Source organism: Grus americana, chromosome 1, assembly GCF_028858705.1.
Source record: "Grus americana isolate bGruAme1 chromosome 1, bGruAme1.mat, whole genome shotgun sequence".
Classification (NCBI taxonomy): Eukaryota; Metazoa; Chordata; class Aves; order Gruiformes; family Gruidae; genus Grus; species Grus americana.
In genome coordinates this window covers 23,305,199-23,320,774 of record NC_072852.1, presented here as the reverse complement: position 1 = coordinate 23,320,774, position 15,576 = coordinate 23,305,199, and the positions used below count along the sequence as shown (strand labels likewise).

The 15,576-nt window shown below is 43.2% G+C and overlaps 1 protein-coding gene across 4 annotated transcripts in view; it reads right to left on the bottom strand.

The window, feature by feature from the left end:
• The window catches only part of GRM8 (glutamate metabotropic receptor 8), a 360,424-nt gene extending 345,181 nt beyond the window's left edge, over positions 1 to 15,243 (bottom strand). For 3 of the 4 annotated variants that reach the window (XM_054826905.1, XM_054826898.1, XM_054826924.1), the window contains exons 1-2: positions 13,509 to 13,645; positions 7,366 to 8,211 (exon numbers count right to left, since the gene is read on the bottom strand). In XM_054826905.1, coding sequence (XP_054682880.1) covers positions 7,366 to 7,875 — 510 coding nt within the window. In that variant the 5' untranslated portion in view covers positions 7,876 to 8,211; positions 13,509 to 13,645. Of the gene's footprint in view, positions 1 to 7,365; positions 8,212 to 13,508; positions 13,646 to 15,015 lie in introns of those variants that run through there. The other variant, XM_054826915.1, reaches the window with a different exon arrangement.
• Between the last annotated feature and the right edge of the window lie 333 nt (positions 15,244 to 15,576).

The following is a 15,576-nucleotide window of genomic DNA, read 5'->3' as shown; positions in this document are numbered from 1 at the left end:
ACGCTGGTAAATCACATCATTTCGGAGCGCATCCCTCAGCGCCAGCTCAGCTGCCCCCACCGCTAAACTGTCAGGACAGTCCACAGCTCAGCTGCGACCTGTGCCAGCCAGCAGTCTCACGATTTCCAGACAGGCTTCAGAAGTCAGCACGGGTCAGGAATCATTCCCTCCCAGTAGTCTGCGTGCAGCCCCATGATTTGGAGGAATACAGGAGTTTATGATACGGATGTGGATTGTCTGTGTCAGCGGGTCTCATTGCCAGAGAACTCTGCCAGGTACATTTTGTTTACTAGCGAAGACGTAAAAAGTGCCTCCTATTAACACACAGTCTTTGAAAAAGCCCACTGCAGAATTTGTGTTTCTGTGTGTAAGACAGCCCTTGCTGAACTGCTAGACTCCTCTCGGCCTTTTGGTCTTCTCATTTGTGAAATTATGACTGATATCTATATTAATATATGCTATATTTAACAAATACCTCGGGGGCCTCTGTCACATACAAACAACTCTAATACAGTGGTAGACACTCAGCAAAGCGTCAGCCATGAAAGGGTGAAATAATTCTCTCCGCATATGCAGTTTCCTTCTTGTCAGGGAAAAATGTGCGTGTGTGTATATATATGTATGTATATATATATATATATATATATAGTCCCAAGTGCCCTCAGGGAAGTAGAAAGAAAATCAGACCATTGGTCTTTAATAGCTACAGTCTCTTTATAAGGTGTTCACATATTGTGGTTGTGGAATAGCATAAAAACCTCAACATTTTAGATAGCTTCAGCCTGCCTACAATAACAGAGAAGACATCTCAAACCATTTAACAAAAGTTAATCAAGCTTCCGATTGTTCCTGTGAAATGGTTAAACACAGTCAAATCAAAATGACAAAAGAGAAGCACAAAAAGGTCAATAGATGCTTCTAAAGCCTAGTAGCAAACCAATGACAAACATGGAAATAATACAGAAAATTAGATTGCCTCTTTGCTCAAACCAGTTACTAGTTGTAACTGCATCCAGCAATAGGAGAAGACTAAAAATATAAGATCTTTAGAGGAATATTTAAGAAACTAATATACTGTAAAATACTAAATGAATGCATCAAGTTGCTTTTGTACTCCCTTGCCTCAAGCAACTTAGCACAAATAAAATTTGATTCACAGAATCTGAAAACCTATTATTTTCTCTGGTTGCAACTAAAAAATTTCCCATTTCATTATTGATACCTGCAAAGTATCTGTTCTACCTATAATTTTATCTTGGTGTTGACCTAGCGTTTGCCTCTCTCGTAACACATTTAACCTGGTACTGACAGAAGAATCATGGTTGAATTAAAAGGGGGTTTTGCATAATCAAGTATCTACTACCATGGAAATATAAAGACATATGAATGTTGTCTCTATGTAAGAGAAGCTGGATTATGAAAAAAACAGAAAAAATAGAATGATTATAACGGTATTTTCTAGCCAATAACAAGACAAGATGCTCAGGCACTAAACAGATATGTGCTTGTAATAAGATACAAAAAACACTGTAAAATTAAATGGGATGTATTGGCAATGGGTTCCTTTTATAATTAAAAATGATTCAGAAAATGAAAATATTATCTAGAACAAAAGTAAAACAAATCTGTTCATCTTAAGAGCTGATTTCAAAATGTTTCAGTCGTCTTCTCCCTACTAACAACAATTTTTCTTCACACTTCACACAAGATTTTCCACATATGTTTTAACCACAAAAAATCCCATTTCAAATTTCAAATGCTATGCAGCAAAAAATGTTGACAAATGTAGCGTGACACAGTGAACAGAAAATTGATATATTTTAATCAATGCAGCGCATTTTTTATTAATGAATGGGAATATATTGGATAAAATTCTTGAGCTTGTTCTTCACTTCTTATAAAGGATATGGCAAAGCTCTTCCGTTATGGAAAGACCCTGCAGTCAGACATGGAACAGATTGACTCCTGCATCCCCCTAGAGCCTCTGAAGTCAGTAATGCTCATGAGGTGCAAAAATTTCCATAGACAGAGTCAGGATCAGGATCTATGTACGGTTCAGGTGGCCTCACAAAAGTATGCGTGTGCTTTCTGAAATTATGTGGTAAAATGTTATTACATTTTATTTACATCATATTCCCTTCAATCATGAGATGCACTCTATTGGCACAATCAAATGCATAGCCCTGTATGTAGTGACGTTCAGCGAGGTTCAGCTCTGTACAGTGGCAATTCCCTCATTTCTGGGAGGCCTTTCTGCTGTTTTGTGCAGGTCTGGAACACAAGGCAGCAAGAGAGACAAATGGCAGCCATACATAAAAAGACCTGCCTAAAAACGCATCATCCAGGTGCAGCCCTGGTAGCTGCGCAAGGCTGCCAGTCAAAGATATGCATAAAACGCAAAATGAGGCAAGGAAAGAATCAAGGCAAATAAACAAAATTCTTAGGGAACTAATACATTCACTTCTAGATTTATTGAAAGAAACTATCCCTTGCATTTTGGATGGTTGAACATAAAGTTGAAAGAGTAACTCTATAATGTCATTTGTATTTGTACTTCTGAAGAGGTAAATGTGTATGAAATGTGTGAGGCAAATGTGCATGAAGTGAATATTAGTCCCTCCAGACAGCAGCTATTAAAGTGGATTACAGTGGTGCAGCAAGAAAGGAATTTGACCAAAAAGAGGAAATAAGTCATTTAGTCTTGGGAAAAGAGGAGAAAACAGAAGGCAAAGCAAGGCAAGACAAGGTAAGGCAAAGCAAGGCAAGGAAAGGAATAAAACTGTCGCTGAATATTTTGGCTTTATAAGCAGGTATATAAATATATACATAAAAGCTTAAGATCACAATTCACCAAGCATACTGTCCACCCATCTCAATTCACATGCAAACCATCACCCCTAGGCTGCTCCCAGTGTGACCTTGGCTAAAAGATGTGTGAAGGTGACAGATGGAGTGTACCAAGGAGTTCAGAAACAGCGTGAGGTTTTCAGATGGGAGGGCACTAGCTTAAACAAATGTCTCTCTCTTTTCCAGCAGATTTTAACCATTGATATGAGTTATTCAGACATTAAACAAGTAGAAGCTTTGAATACAGGGAACATAATACATGAAGGGAGATAGGTTACAGAGTCTTTTGTTTCCTCCAGGCCAAGTTTCAAGGGACCGGGAACAGCCCAAACAAAGAAGCTAAAGGATACCACCTGGCTATGCCTGAGGACCCTACAGAAAGCCAAAATTTCAGTGAGACAGAGCCAGGGAAGGGCGTATGAGTAAGATTTTGAGTGATCCAGTCAATAGAAAAGTTGCCTTTGTGCTAGTGAGAGCTGGCCAACTGGGACAGCCAGCCCCTCAGTAGATCCTGCCAGCCAAAGAGAAACCAACTTGGTAGCAGGATTTCCAGACTGAGAAAAAAAACCCCAAAAGCCAAACAATGTCACTTTCCATTAGCCAGAGGAAAGAGCAGTTCCTGGTGCATCAGAGGAAAGGAAAGAGGCTGGCCCATGCCTGTCTGTCCTATTTCTACAGTCACTGCCATGGGAAATGCTAAAAAACTGTCAAGGCCCTGAATGCATCAACAGGCTCCGCAACATTCCTCCCTTCCCCAGACCTGGATTTGGTTCCATGCGTTCAAAGTCATCTTCAATATGGTGTAGATATGTGTGCCTGGATCAGCCCAGGAAAACAGCTAAGTTGTGAGGAAGAGCCGTGAGAAGCCTCGCTGGGACTTCTGTCCACCTTCTTTGCTTGGCAGCTGCATTTCAGCTCAGGCCCTTGCCCTGGGCTCCTGCTTGAGCTATGCTGCTGGCCGTGTACTTTGCTGACCATGACTTTGCCTTGCTGACACTGACCTTGCCTTGCTGACCTGACTTCCTGGCTTAGCTTGGATCTGCCTCACTGCTATGAACTTGTCTGGTAATCGTTGGGCTGTTGGCTGTGGTTACGCAGATGGACCTGTTTTGTTCTTCTCATTCAAGTGAGACTGAGAGATAACAGCCTTTCTTGCCTTGCTGTCCCCTTGGCTCTGTCTTAATTTCCCTTGTGAAGCAGCCCACTCATGACGTTCTCTGACAAAATAACTTAAAACGATGAGCCAGCAATTTCAACTGGGGACAATCTGTCCTGAAATCCATGAAGAACTGCTTAAGTGGGTAGCTACTGTGTTACCTAGCACAGTCCTTCTGTGCTCACCTCTGAAGGTCCTCTCCTTCTTCCATAGTTTTTGCAGCAAGACCACTCCAATTTCTGAAAGCTTACTAAGCAACTGTTTCACACCATTTTTTTTTACATCAAGGACCAGAGTAACATAAGGCAAAAACCAGCCTCCTTATAATAATCAAAGAATAACAGGTCCACTTTCAAACAGCTACTTCCTTGAACAAGTGTTTTGTGTTTGTAAAGTGCCTCTGAAAGGTCTAAAACCATCAACAACTGAAAATTAGGCTGTCCAAATTTGGACCTTAAGGCTAAGCGGTGATGCACATGGAAATTCACAAAGGGAGAAAGGACAGAGAAGAATTCATGGTAAGCCATTTGACCAGGAAAAAGGCTAGAGGTCAAGGTCATTTTCTGTGGTGCCCTCCTTTCCCTCTTCTCATGAAAACACTTAGATAAAAAGATACCATGACTATCAATCAGTTTATGCTATCCACCAGATCATCAGATAGGACTATTGACCTGTATGTTTTATGTTGTAAAATCAATAAAAAAAAAGAAAAAAAATAGCAAGAAAAAGAAAAATACCAGCATGAGAATCCAAGCTGCTGAGCATACTATTTCTCAGGCTATCTTTGTTTGTGTATTCACATTGAGTGATATAATATACTTCTCACGATTTCATCACAGATTAAAATTTCACTGGATAACAATGTTCTCTAAAAATATGTAGTCCTGACATTTAGGAACTTCAGAGTAGATATTAAAGCAATACTGAACTTCAAATTACAGGTTCAACTTGCTGAATAGAACTGTTAGACAGAAATATGGATGAATCACGCTCATCTTGGTTATAATGAAAACAGGCATTTGCATGATGGTGAGCACTGACTTCGATGAAAGTACAGGCATTTACACCAGCTGAGTGCCCAGCCTTGACATATACCAAGATACAGTAAACACAATTTCATATCTGGAGCTTTTGTGAGCTTAGACCATGTCCTGGTCCTCAGCTGCAGAGCTGTGGGGGTGCATCAGCTGAGAATGTCAGCCCATGTCTTTGGACTGAGTACAACCCAAAATGGATTATACTTCTATATTTCTGGCAAATGACCTTTAATTTCCTAATCCTCTTGACTATAACCATTGTGAATGGTTTCTATAGTACTGAGGGCCTTATCCAGAAGCCTTTACTCATGCAGAGATAACAGATCTACTTCTGAGAGGAAGGTGTAAAAACAGACTTCAGATGCAGGTCCAACATCAGACATTAAAGGGTATAATTTGTCATTTTTTACATTATTAAGAATATTTGTGCAGGATCTATAATTAAAACTAAAAGAGATGTCTCCTCCTTTTGCCAGCAGCTGTGTTACATCAATTAAATGGGTAAATAAGATCTTTCCCCAGAGGGGATATCACGTGACCCTCTATTGATTAAGACTGCAGTAGAACGTTATTTGCAATCTTATTGCATAATGGAAATCAGGAGGTAGCTGTCATGGTTTCAGAAGACAAATTGCCGCTATCTTAGACAATTCATAGGCCTCTTTCCTTCTTGCTGCTCTTAATTCACAGTTAATGCATGTCTTACAAGGCTTAGTTTCTTAAATCAGTCTACGGCCCTGTATTCAACTCAAAACTGGGTGTAAGTCGTAGTCTACGTGGCCATGCATTATGATGGGTATTAAAGTGACCGTTCCATCTATCATTACTTCAGAACTATGCATTATTTAATAGGGTAACACAACTTCAAAATAAGGATGTGAAATCAAAAATAGACACCTACTGCAACATACATGATTCTTCCCTGGAAAGACAGGCCTCCCCCACCAGGCACAGCTCCAGATGTGGTCTCTATATAGAACATTTTTAAGTCTCAGCTCGGTTTTGTGTACTTGATTTTCACAAGCAAAACATATGGCTGGAACAACTCCACTGCTCTCAAACCTGTGCAGTAAGTGCAGCTAGGGATCAGTTTTGAGATTGTAATGAACACCTGACCACAACCCAGCAGACACTTTGTTCTTCCACTGAATTGTAAATCCATCATTATACCCTTCATGGGAGAACCAGAGGGAAGGACAAAATACTCCCTTTTAATGACTGAAACACACTTTTCCAATTTGAGAAACCTTAAAAAAAAAAAAGCCAATCTTTCCTTACTTCTAATCAAATTCTCAGTTACAACAATTAAAAATCAATTGTAACGCTTTTCAAAATACATAACAACAATATTTAACATTACCAGAATCTTCTCCACCAAAGTCAAAGAAATGGTCTTTAAGTGGTCTTCGGTGGTTGTGAAGTTGTAGGACATAAGGCAAGATTTCTGAACGGAAGGAACGAGTCTGAATAACAGTGGGCAGTAGGACAATAATAGATTCAGACAAAAGTTACAGTCATTTTGTGTGTAGAAAAAAGTGCTCCACTTACCATCATCTGTTTGCCGTTGCACAGGATTAAAAATCAAATGTCTGCTGTCCGATCTGTTCCAGCTAAGTTGATTGATTAGAATGTGTTCGTCTTCCCATCTAACTTAGCAAGTTTAAAAGTGGCAGGTTTACTTCTCCATTATTTATAACATCGGAGCTTAATAAAGTACATGGAAGTAAATGCCAGTAAAACTGTTGTCCAAAAGTAATCTCTCACAAAGTGATAACAAAGTCTGGGAAAAAATATCACCTTGTAAAAAATATGGAGGAGGTTAAGATTTCAAGGAAATCAAAGATATTTCAGTATACCTTATTTGGCTAGACATGCACATCAATAGCACGAGATTATTACTGGCATATCTTCCTATTTAGGGAAATTATCTGGTCCTCCTACAAATGGATTTGTGTTTAAACCTTATGTTTCATTCTCCTGTAAATTTGAGAAATCAATCTGAACCTCGTCTTGATGAGCATAAATGCTCAATAAGGAGCAAATATGAGTTGTAAAAAAATAAGGATACAAATCCCTAAAGAATTAAAATGTGCTCCGGTTGCTCAGAACTTCAAAAGAGGCATTTGGCACCTTAAATTAGGGTCTGCAATCACTGATCTTTTTGTTGTTGGTGGTGGTTTTTTTCATTTGCTTTGAAAGGGCAAACCAGTCATTTGATTTCTGAATCTGAAGAAGTCCTTTCTTTTTCAAAGTTAACACAACACAATCATCTCACTTATTTCATTGTGGTTGAAATTTAAAAGAAAGATAGAAAATATTCCTTACCTTAAAAAGTCTTAAAATATTTGCGACCATAATGGACACAGAACTTGCTGCAGCACCTATCACACCTGATATCTTGTCTGGCTTAGTGAAAATAGGTGGGTCCCCATTAGCACACTTCACATCTGAACCATCTTTTTCTATCAATGCTTGCACAAATGTTAAGGACTGCTCCAATGCGTAAGTGTCCCTGGAACACGTATCAAGGATCCGGACACCTAAGGTGATATTGGCAAGAAGATCAGGGTCTTTATTAATCTGATCAATTGCATACAGCATTGCCTCTAGTCTGTGGATCCCTTTCTCCTTCTTGAGCTCCCCACAAGGCACCCCTCTATCCCCTTTTGCATGGACGGGGAACAGTCCTCCCAAGATGATGTCCCCATCCAGTCGAATGGAGTGAGCATATTCCTGGCCATGAGTTCTTTGCATCAGAGTGAGTATCCAGTAGAATTTGGCTGTTAACAGGAAGAAACAATGGCAAGAAACTAATCGTTTTCCTTTGTATACCATTTTCTCTGAAGATGTTGTTGCTATCCGGTATCCAGATTTTCTTCTTGCTAAAGGATGAGGTTGACCATTTGAAGCTGCGCTTTCTGGAGGCTACCATCAGTGCCCAGTAAGTAATATAGAACCATGCGGTAGGTAGAAAAAGGATCTCAGCAGAAGTACATAAAATGTGCTTTAAAAAAGATGTCCACTGATGTCATGGGTTGATCAGCTTTTCCAAGAGGTGGTTTTCAATTGCTCCTAATTGATGGTGAAGTGTAGGGTAGTATGTCTGGTCCTGATGCTAAGAGGAGGTCAGTAGCTTATGTCCTTGTATTTTGCCCTGCAGCTGAGGTACTTCTGGAAAAAAAAAAACAGTGAGAAATACCATTCAGTTCAGCGGTTTTATACCTGTCACACAGTGTATTTACTTTCGAATATGAGTTACATTGCCTAGGTTTTACTTTCAATATCCTGTGAGGGAGTAATTCTTGGCCTTCTGTGAATTTGAACACCTGGCTGCACTGTTCTACAAGCCGGGAAATTGATGATACCGGCAGAGCAAAGGCCAAATCAGGGTAACTAAACTTAGCTTGGTGTTCAGATTCCAACCAGTAATTCGTATTTATCTTCGCATTGCATGACATCCAGAAACAGATTTGATCCGTAACACATTGTATTTTCTGTTTTGCTGTATCATTCTGTTCCAGCCTACAGAAGTGCAGTAACTACTTACACACACTCGCAGAGAGGTTCCATTTGTGACAATGGAGTAATCAGGGCTCCTGAATTTAAGTACGCTCTTCAGCCGCTGCAGTACAAGCACATTCAATTCATTTGGATATTAAACTGATTATTTCTCCAGTGGAATTAACTTCTAGGCTTACTATATATCTAAAATGCCTTCCAGATAATTTCTAACATGAAATTACTTTTATGAAAAGGTAGCTGATTTCTTAAGTGAAAAGAGCACAATGTATTATGTCAGGAAACCAGCTGAACATTCAGTATTCCCTTTCCGACATTTTACTTGAGCTGAGGTCCAACATTAACAAGGTCTCTATTCCCTGCTTGCATTTGGACCACGTTAAATAGAAACAATGTTGTGCCCCCACTGACATCTGGAGAAGTCCCGCTGATTTTAACGAGATCAGGATTTCAGCCTACATATCTAAACACCTGACTGACTGTTATAAATATCTCCAAATTGCCCCCACTTTAATTCTCAAGTGAGAGGCATTTATTTATTTCGATATTTAACAAAATTACACATGCCTGAACAAATTTTTAGACCTCTGAGGAGAAGAGAGAATTAATTTTACTTAATACTAAATAGGAACACTGTGGGCAACTACATGTGAGCCAGTCTCTCAAGGCACCTCTTATAGGCTATGGAGAGCAGTGGACATCCTAAGGTGTGATTCACCTGATCCTTTTCCTTAAAAAAGTTTTATTTGTAATGAAATGGATCACACTGAACAAGTGCCTGCCTCACTGACTATACAGAAAATCCAGGCTCATCTGTAGATATGTACTTTGTCCCTAGTGATCTGACTGGTTCCTACCAAAAATATGATGAAATTACAATTATAAACAAAATTAGAAGACAGTTATAGACAACTATACTGTTTTCCAAAGACATTTTGAATTATTTTCCACAATATTTTTATATATTATGTGCTAACAAAACTCAAAATGTGGTTTGATAATGCTTTAAATTGATCATCCTCTTCTTATATTTGTTTTGTTACATGTTTTTCCCCAAATGTTAATACTAAGCTCACAAAGGCTGAAGAAGAGTTTTTAAATAGTGGCTATTTGAAGACCTGAGAAAAAGATTCACAATGGAAAGTCTTCTATTGAATGTGAAGGTATCTCACTGTGATTTGGTAACACAGCAACGACTTGAAAATGAAACATGTTTAATGGATGTGAATAAAATCACTGCAATTGGGAACAGCAGTGCACAGGACTTTCAGTGCCTCTTAGCATTTTGTGTTGCTTGTATTTGGCTCAGGGTTGAATCTAATCAGGCGCTGGTTTATGCGATAATCCCATCGTTCTACTTCGGCTCCTGTAGGGCACATAGATTACAAATCTGACCAGGCTTGGGCACCATGAACCAAACTTAGCATCAGTCACAAGTGACGCAACTTGACTAACGTCACCGTGTGAGTTGATCCAGCCCCACGGGATGTTTCTTATATGGCCCATGGAACGGAGAGAAGATTGTATTCACTATCAACTAGCCACAGCTGCCTGCTGTCTTGATTTGCTTAGTAGAAAAACACAGTTAAGGGTTCAAAATAGTAAAGAGTAAAAGTTGTAGCTACATCTAAAATAGACATAGAGGCAATTTCCTTTCTGGTTCCACAATGACCAACCAACTCGTTAGTCTGTGCATGTATGTACAACCCATACAGGGAGCAATTCTCTGAGGGAATAAAAGACAAGACTGCTCTTATTTAACACTGTACACAGAACAAGAAAGCACCACTGGAAAAGTGCAAATATTCATAACGGAAAGAAATGCTGCTTTTTCTCTTTCTCAGCCTCAGGTCAATTCCTTACAGTCAAAGAATGCCCAGAAATTAAAGCAACTGTCAGTCTTTGTACAAACAAATAATTAATTCAACTATTGCAAGCCAAATTCCAACAACAATGGAGAAGTTACATTGAGCCCAATATCCTTAGTCCAATACCTTATCTGGAAATGACTGAAAGTCAAATTAATTGACAATAAACATTTTTCAACCCTATAATCTACATAAGCATTAATTGCTCCGCCTCAGCTTGCATGTTTTCCTGAAAAAGTATGTTTCTTTGTTGCAAGTGTCCACAGCTTGTCTATAAAACGGAAATAAAATTTTAAAATGTTCTTTTTAAAAATTTAAGACATTTTAGTCTTTTTTTATGTTACCTAAGAAATAAAAGCTTCTATTACACTGTTTAATTTATTCATGCCACACTGCTTTTCATATATTGATTAATATTAACTTTTGCAGAATGTTGTAAGCCTGTGTAGCTAAGCAGAAAGCATCTGATCTAAATGAATTCCATTTTTATCAATGAATTTTAGTGAAAAAGCATGGGCCCCTGGGCTATAAAGCCTGAATGAACTTTCCTCATATGCAGAGATTTCATTTGAAGTAAAATGCTGTCATTTTTCAATTGACCATGAAAGTTTGAATTAACACAAATATATTCTAGATTTGCCAGATTCCCCACTGTAGTAGCTGGTGTTCGCTAGAAACATGACTTCAGAGAAGAAATTCACACATTTCCCCAGCACTGTCCAAGAGTAAGTGCACCACAAAGCCTCTCTCCCAGTCACCTTGGAATACGTGTTTCTCTTGGGTTTAATTCATTAAATATATCTGGCATTATCAGAACATATTGCTATTTTTAAAGTTAGTATTTCAGCACAAACCTCCACTTGTTCTGCTAGAATATATAGTTATTTTTAAACCTAAGGAGGCGGAGTACTGCAAGACAGGGGACATGGAAACTTCTGCATGTAGTGTCTGGTTCTGAAATTACTTCCTTCATAAAATCATTCAGCTTTATGAGATATGTGGTACTCAAGGATGGGTACTTCGGTACCATGTTGCCAGAGTGAGTACATCAACATGTGCCTGGACCAGTCACTATTCCAACTGCAGACTCATTGCACTGGGAGATAGGCTCATTACGGGAGTTCTTTAGGTTAATGAAAAGGTCTAAATAATGAGCTGAGAGTGACAAATAAATACACTAATAAATATAGGCAGTATGTCTATTTTGGTAATGACGTTCCTGAAAGAGCCATCTTCAGCTGGCACTGAAGTCGTGGCTGAAATCATATGGTAAGATGCTATATGTTCACCTTGGAAATATTGCTTAAAAAAATCTCACAGTTACAGACAGCCACAGGAACAAGGACTACTCTCCACAGCATAAGCAGGAAAATGTGTTCACTGAACTTCATGGAACATTTTTTAATTGACGTTGCCAGCCAGACACACACGAACCCTTTACCGAGGGACAGAAAAAGCTATCTAGTGTGGGGAAAACACATCTGAGAAAAGGTATTTAAATTTTTATTTGAGGACAAAAAAAATCATATATCATTGCATTTGAAGCACATTTGAACTGCACTTAAGTAAAATAAACCAACTATTCAATGAACTAGAAAAGGAGGACTTTTAAGGTGAAAACCCATTTCTACTTTCACAAAACGTCAGATTGTCCAGTCAATGCAAAACTGATCTGGTTTTACTGAATAAAAGCAAAATAACAGCATCTTCCATTATGAAGTACTGAGGAGAGAAAAAATTGCAAAACTGTGCTTATTTTGACTTTCTACTACTGATATATTCTGAACTATCAAATAAGAATATCTTGCTAATGTTCATTTTAGTGTTCATGAAAGTTGCCTCTATCTCCTGCACAGCATTCAGCAATGAAGAAATAGCTGAATTTCCACGCAGAGCAGGTAAAGAGTTGCCACCTGCATACAGTAACCTGACACATATAGAAGATTAATGGGGTTTGCTGACAACAGAAGGGAATTTGGAAAACCTCAGGCCTCGACATCGCAACTCCTAACTTGCAAGAGAAATCTTCACTGATGTAAGTAGTCTTATCTACCTCAGCTCTTCTGTAATGATTTGCTGTGCCCCTGCCACAGAGGTAACCCTTACACAATAATCAGAACTTCAAGGCGAGTCACCCTCAGCATCTCGTTTACAGGAACTATTTCCTCCTAGCGCACCAGGAGAGAAATGTCTCCACTCAGTTTGATCAGCCTCTTGTCAAATACCCCAGAGCACCTGCCTTCACTTTCTACCCTGCAAATGTCCATTTTCCAAACAAGCTACCCTGCTAAAAACCAGCACAGGTCCTTCTGCCAGGGTGAGACTAATAGGAGCTTACAATTTTTGAAAAGGAAACAGCATCAAATATTTTCCACTGCCCTTGCCTGGTCTCACAGCTGAATAAACCCTATCAATATTAACACCTTTAGAGTTGGCTTCACCTCTGGTCTGGCAAGTGATGATCAAGGAGAATTTCCCAGGCAGCCTAGGAGAGCTTTCTCAGCTGGTTCTGTTCTCATTTTACCCTCTTCCCACCAGACTCCCGCTCCCCAGCCGGCACGGCTGGGTTCAGAGCAGGCGCTGGTAGCGCAGCCCAGCTCCGCGAGAGGGGCTCTGCCCCCAGAAACGCAACCGCCCGCCGAAATCGTCCCGGGGCGTCCTGCAGGAAAAGCCCCCCCGTGTCCGCGCCCGACCCCGGCGGTGGCCCCGGCGAGCAGCCGCGTCCCCCGAGCGCCCAGGTCGCGGGGAGCTCCGCGCATCTCACCCAGCACTGCGCACCGCACCCCGCGCATCCCACCCAACACGCCTCACCGCACCCCGCGCATCCCGCACAGCCCTGTGCACAGCATCCCGCGCATCCCGCACAGCACCCCGCACCGCACCCCGCACCGCACCCCGCGCATCCCGCACAGCCCTGTGCACAGCATCCCGCGCATCCCGCACAGCACCCCGCACCCCGCGCATCCCGCACAGCCCTGTGCACAGCATCCCGCACAGCACCCCGCACCGCGCTCTGCCCCCCCCCCCCTTCCCCGCCCGGCTCCGGCGCGCACCGCCGGGAGCAAACACCCGGCCACACACCGGCTTTCTGTGCGGCTCCTCCGCGCTTTCCCGGCTGCCCTTCGGCTCCTAACGCATGCCGGCACCTTTCTCGGCCCGAGGAAGGGCTACGGCAGCCCGCCCGGCCCCGGCCGGCCCCGCCCGGCGGAGGGGCCCGGGGAGCGCCCCCGGGGCTGGGCGAGCCGCCTCTCCCCACGCAACTCCACGACCATCGCCCATCACCGCGGTGTTTCTCCCTTGAAGGGAGCCCCCTATTGTTCTCCACTTTACTTAGCCGAGCTATTTATTATTTTTTTTTTCCTCCTCCCAGGTTCATCCATACCCCAGCTGGCGTCTGTTGTTGAGGGATTCCGGCACAGCCTTGCGCGGCTCTCCCCGGGGCCTCGCTCCTTCCAGTTAGCGGCCGTAGGACGGGTTTAAACTGCTTCACCCCGCGGCCTTGCAGCCGAGGCGGCCCGTGCGCGGCGGGCGGCGGGCACAGGCGGATCTCCCGGCTGGAGCTGGGGCTCGGAGGGGACCTCTGATCCCCAGGGCTCCAGCCAGCGGCGATGCAAAAACAAGCGTCGCCTTTTATTTACAGCCGCCGGTGATTCCTGCCTCTCCTCGCATCAACTAGTCAGCTTTCATGCGCTTCTGTTTCCCCTCAATGAAAACCTAAGTCTCTTTTAATGAATTCCCGGTCCCAGAGGTCAGAAGCTTGCAAACTCCAAAATGCCAACGCTGGATTTGCATGCACTTTGGGTCACTGATCGATTTTTATTACTCGAGTTGTATTGTTTTGTGGGGGTTTTTTAACCGTCTTAACATTCACCTGCAAACACTTCGGATTCCCGCAACAAACACATGCCAGCGCCGGGGGATGCTGCTCCGCGCCGGGGACAGCTAACCGCTCGCCGCGGGCCGGCACAGCCTCTCGCCCTCTTCCCCGGGGGAGGAAGCCCCCGGAGCCCGGCGGGGATCCCCCTTCCCCTTCCCACCCCAGGGACACGGGGGTCTCCCCCGCGGAGCCGAGGGAGCGGCGCCCACCCGGCAAGCGGTGCGGTACGGGCGGCCGGGGGCTTGCCCGGCCCCGGAGCCGAGCGAGAAGTTGACGGCGGCGGGGAGGGCTGGGCCCGTCCCCCCGGGGCGGCGGGAGCCCCCTCTTCCCTCCCGGCCAGCGAAACGTGAACAGGACTGCGGGGAGCGCGGGGGAAACCCCTGTGCCCCCCCCCCCGGGGGTGGGAGAGGACCCCGTTAAGGAGACAAGGGGGGGATCTCCCTGTTCGAAAGCACCGATATCCTCCCTTTTTGCTCGCTGCTGTGACGGCACCGTGCCCGGGATCTCTTTCGTTAGAGCTGATTGGGGGAGGATATCGACAATAAAAATGATAAATAATTAAAGCAAAAAACAAAAGCCCCCGGCGCCACGAAGCGGGCGGAGAGGATTGCCCAGCCCAAAAACGTTAACTGAGGCAAAACTCGTATTATTTGTGGACTCATCTCCCCTTAAAATAAGAACTAAAGGAGACACACACACATACACAAATACCTTGATCCAAAAGAGTTGCATATCCATATTACTGTAGAGGTCACTGGAATTAATACTCGGCGCCGATCGGGAACAGCATGAGGTAATTTCTGTACAACCCTCGTCTCAAATAGCTTCCCTCGGTAGCGTCAGCTTAATATGCAGGAGCTCAGCCTGGGACAGGTATCCAGGAGAGCGATTTCAGTAGTGCTGCATAACACTCGCGATTAGCCAAGCCGAACCTGCTCTCCACTGACTCCTTCCTTATTCCTCCTCCCCTCTCCTAAAAAAAAAAAAAAAAAAAACAACCCAAAAAAACTAAAAATCACCCAAAACAAAAAAAACCCACGAACCCAAAAAAAACCCCAGCAACAACTTTTTGGGACCGGTGGCTCAGCCCCCGTGACGATATCCACCCTCTGCCGCCTCGCCGCTCAGTTGCAGCGGCAGACCCATGCACCGGCCCGGCCGTGCCGTTCACAGCCAAGTAAGAAAACGCCCCCCCCAGCCCCCGCCCCCCGGCCCGTCCCCCCTTCCCAGCGGAGCGCTCCCCGCCAGGAGCCCCGCGGCTCGGTGACCCCG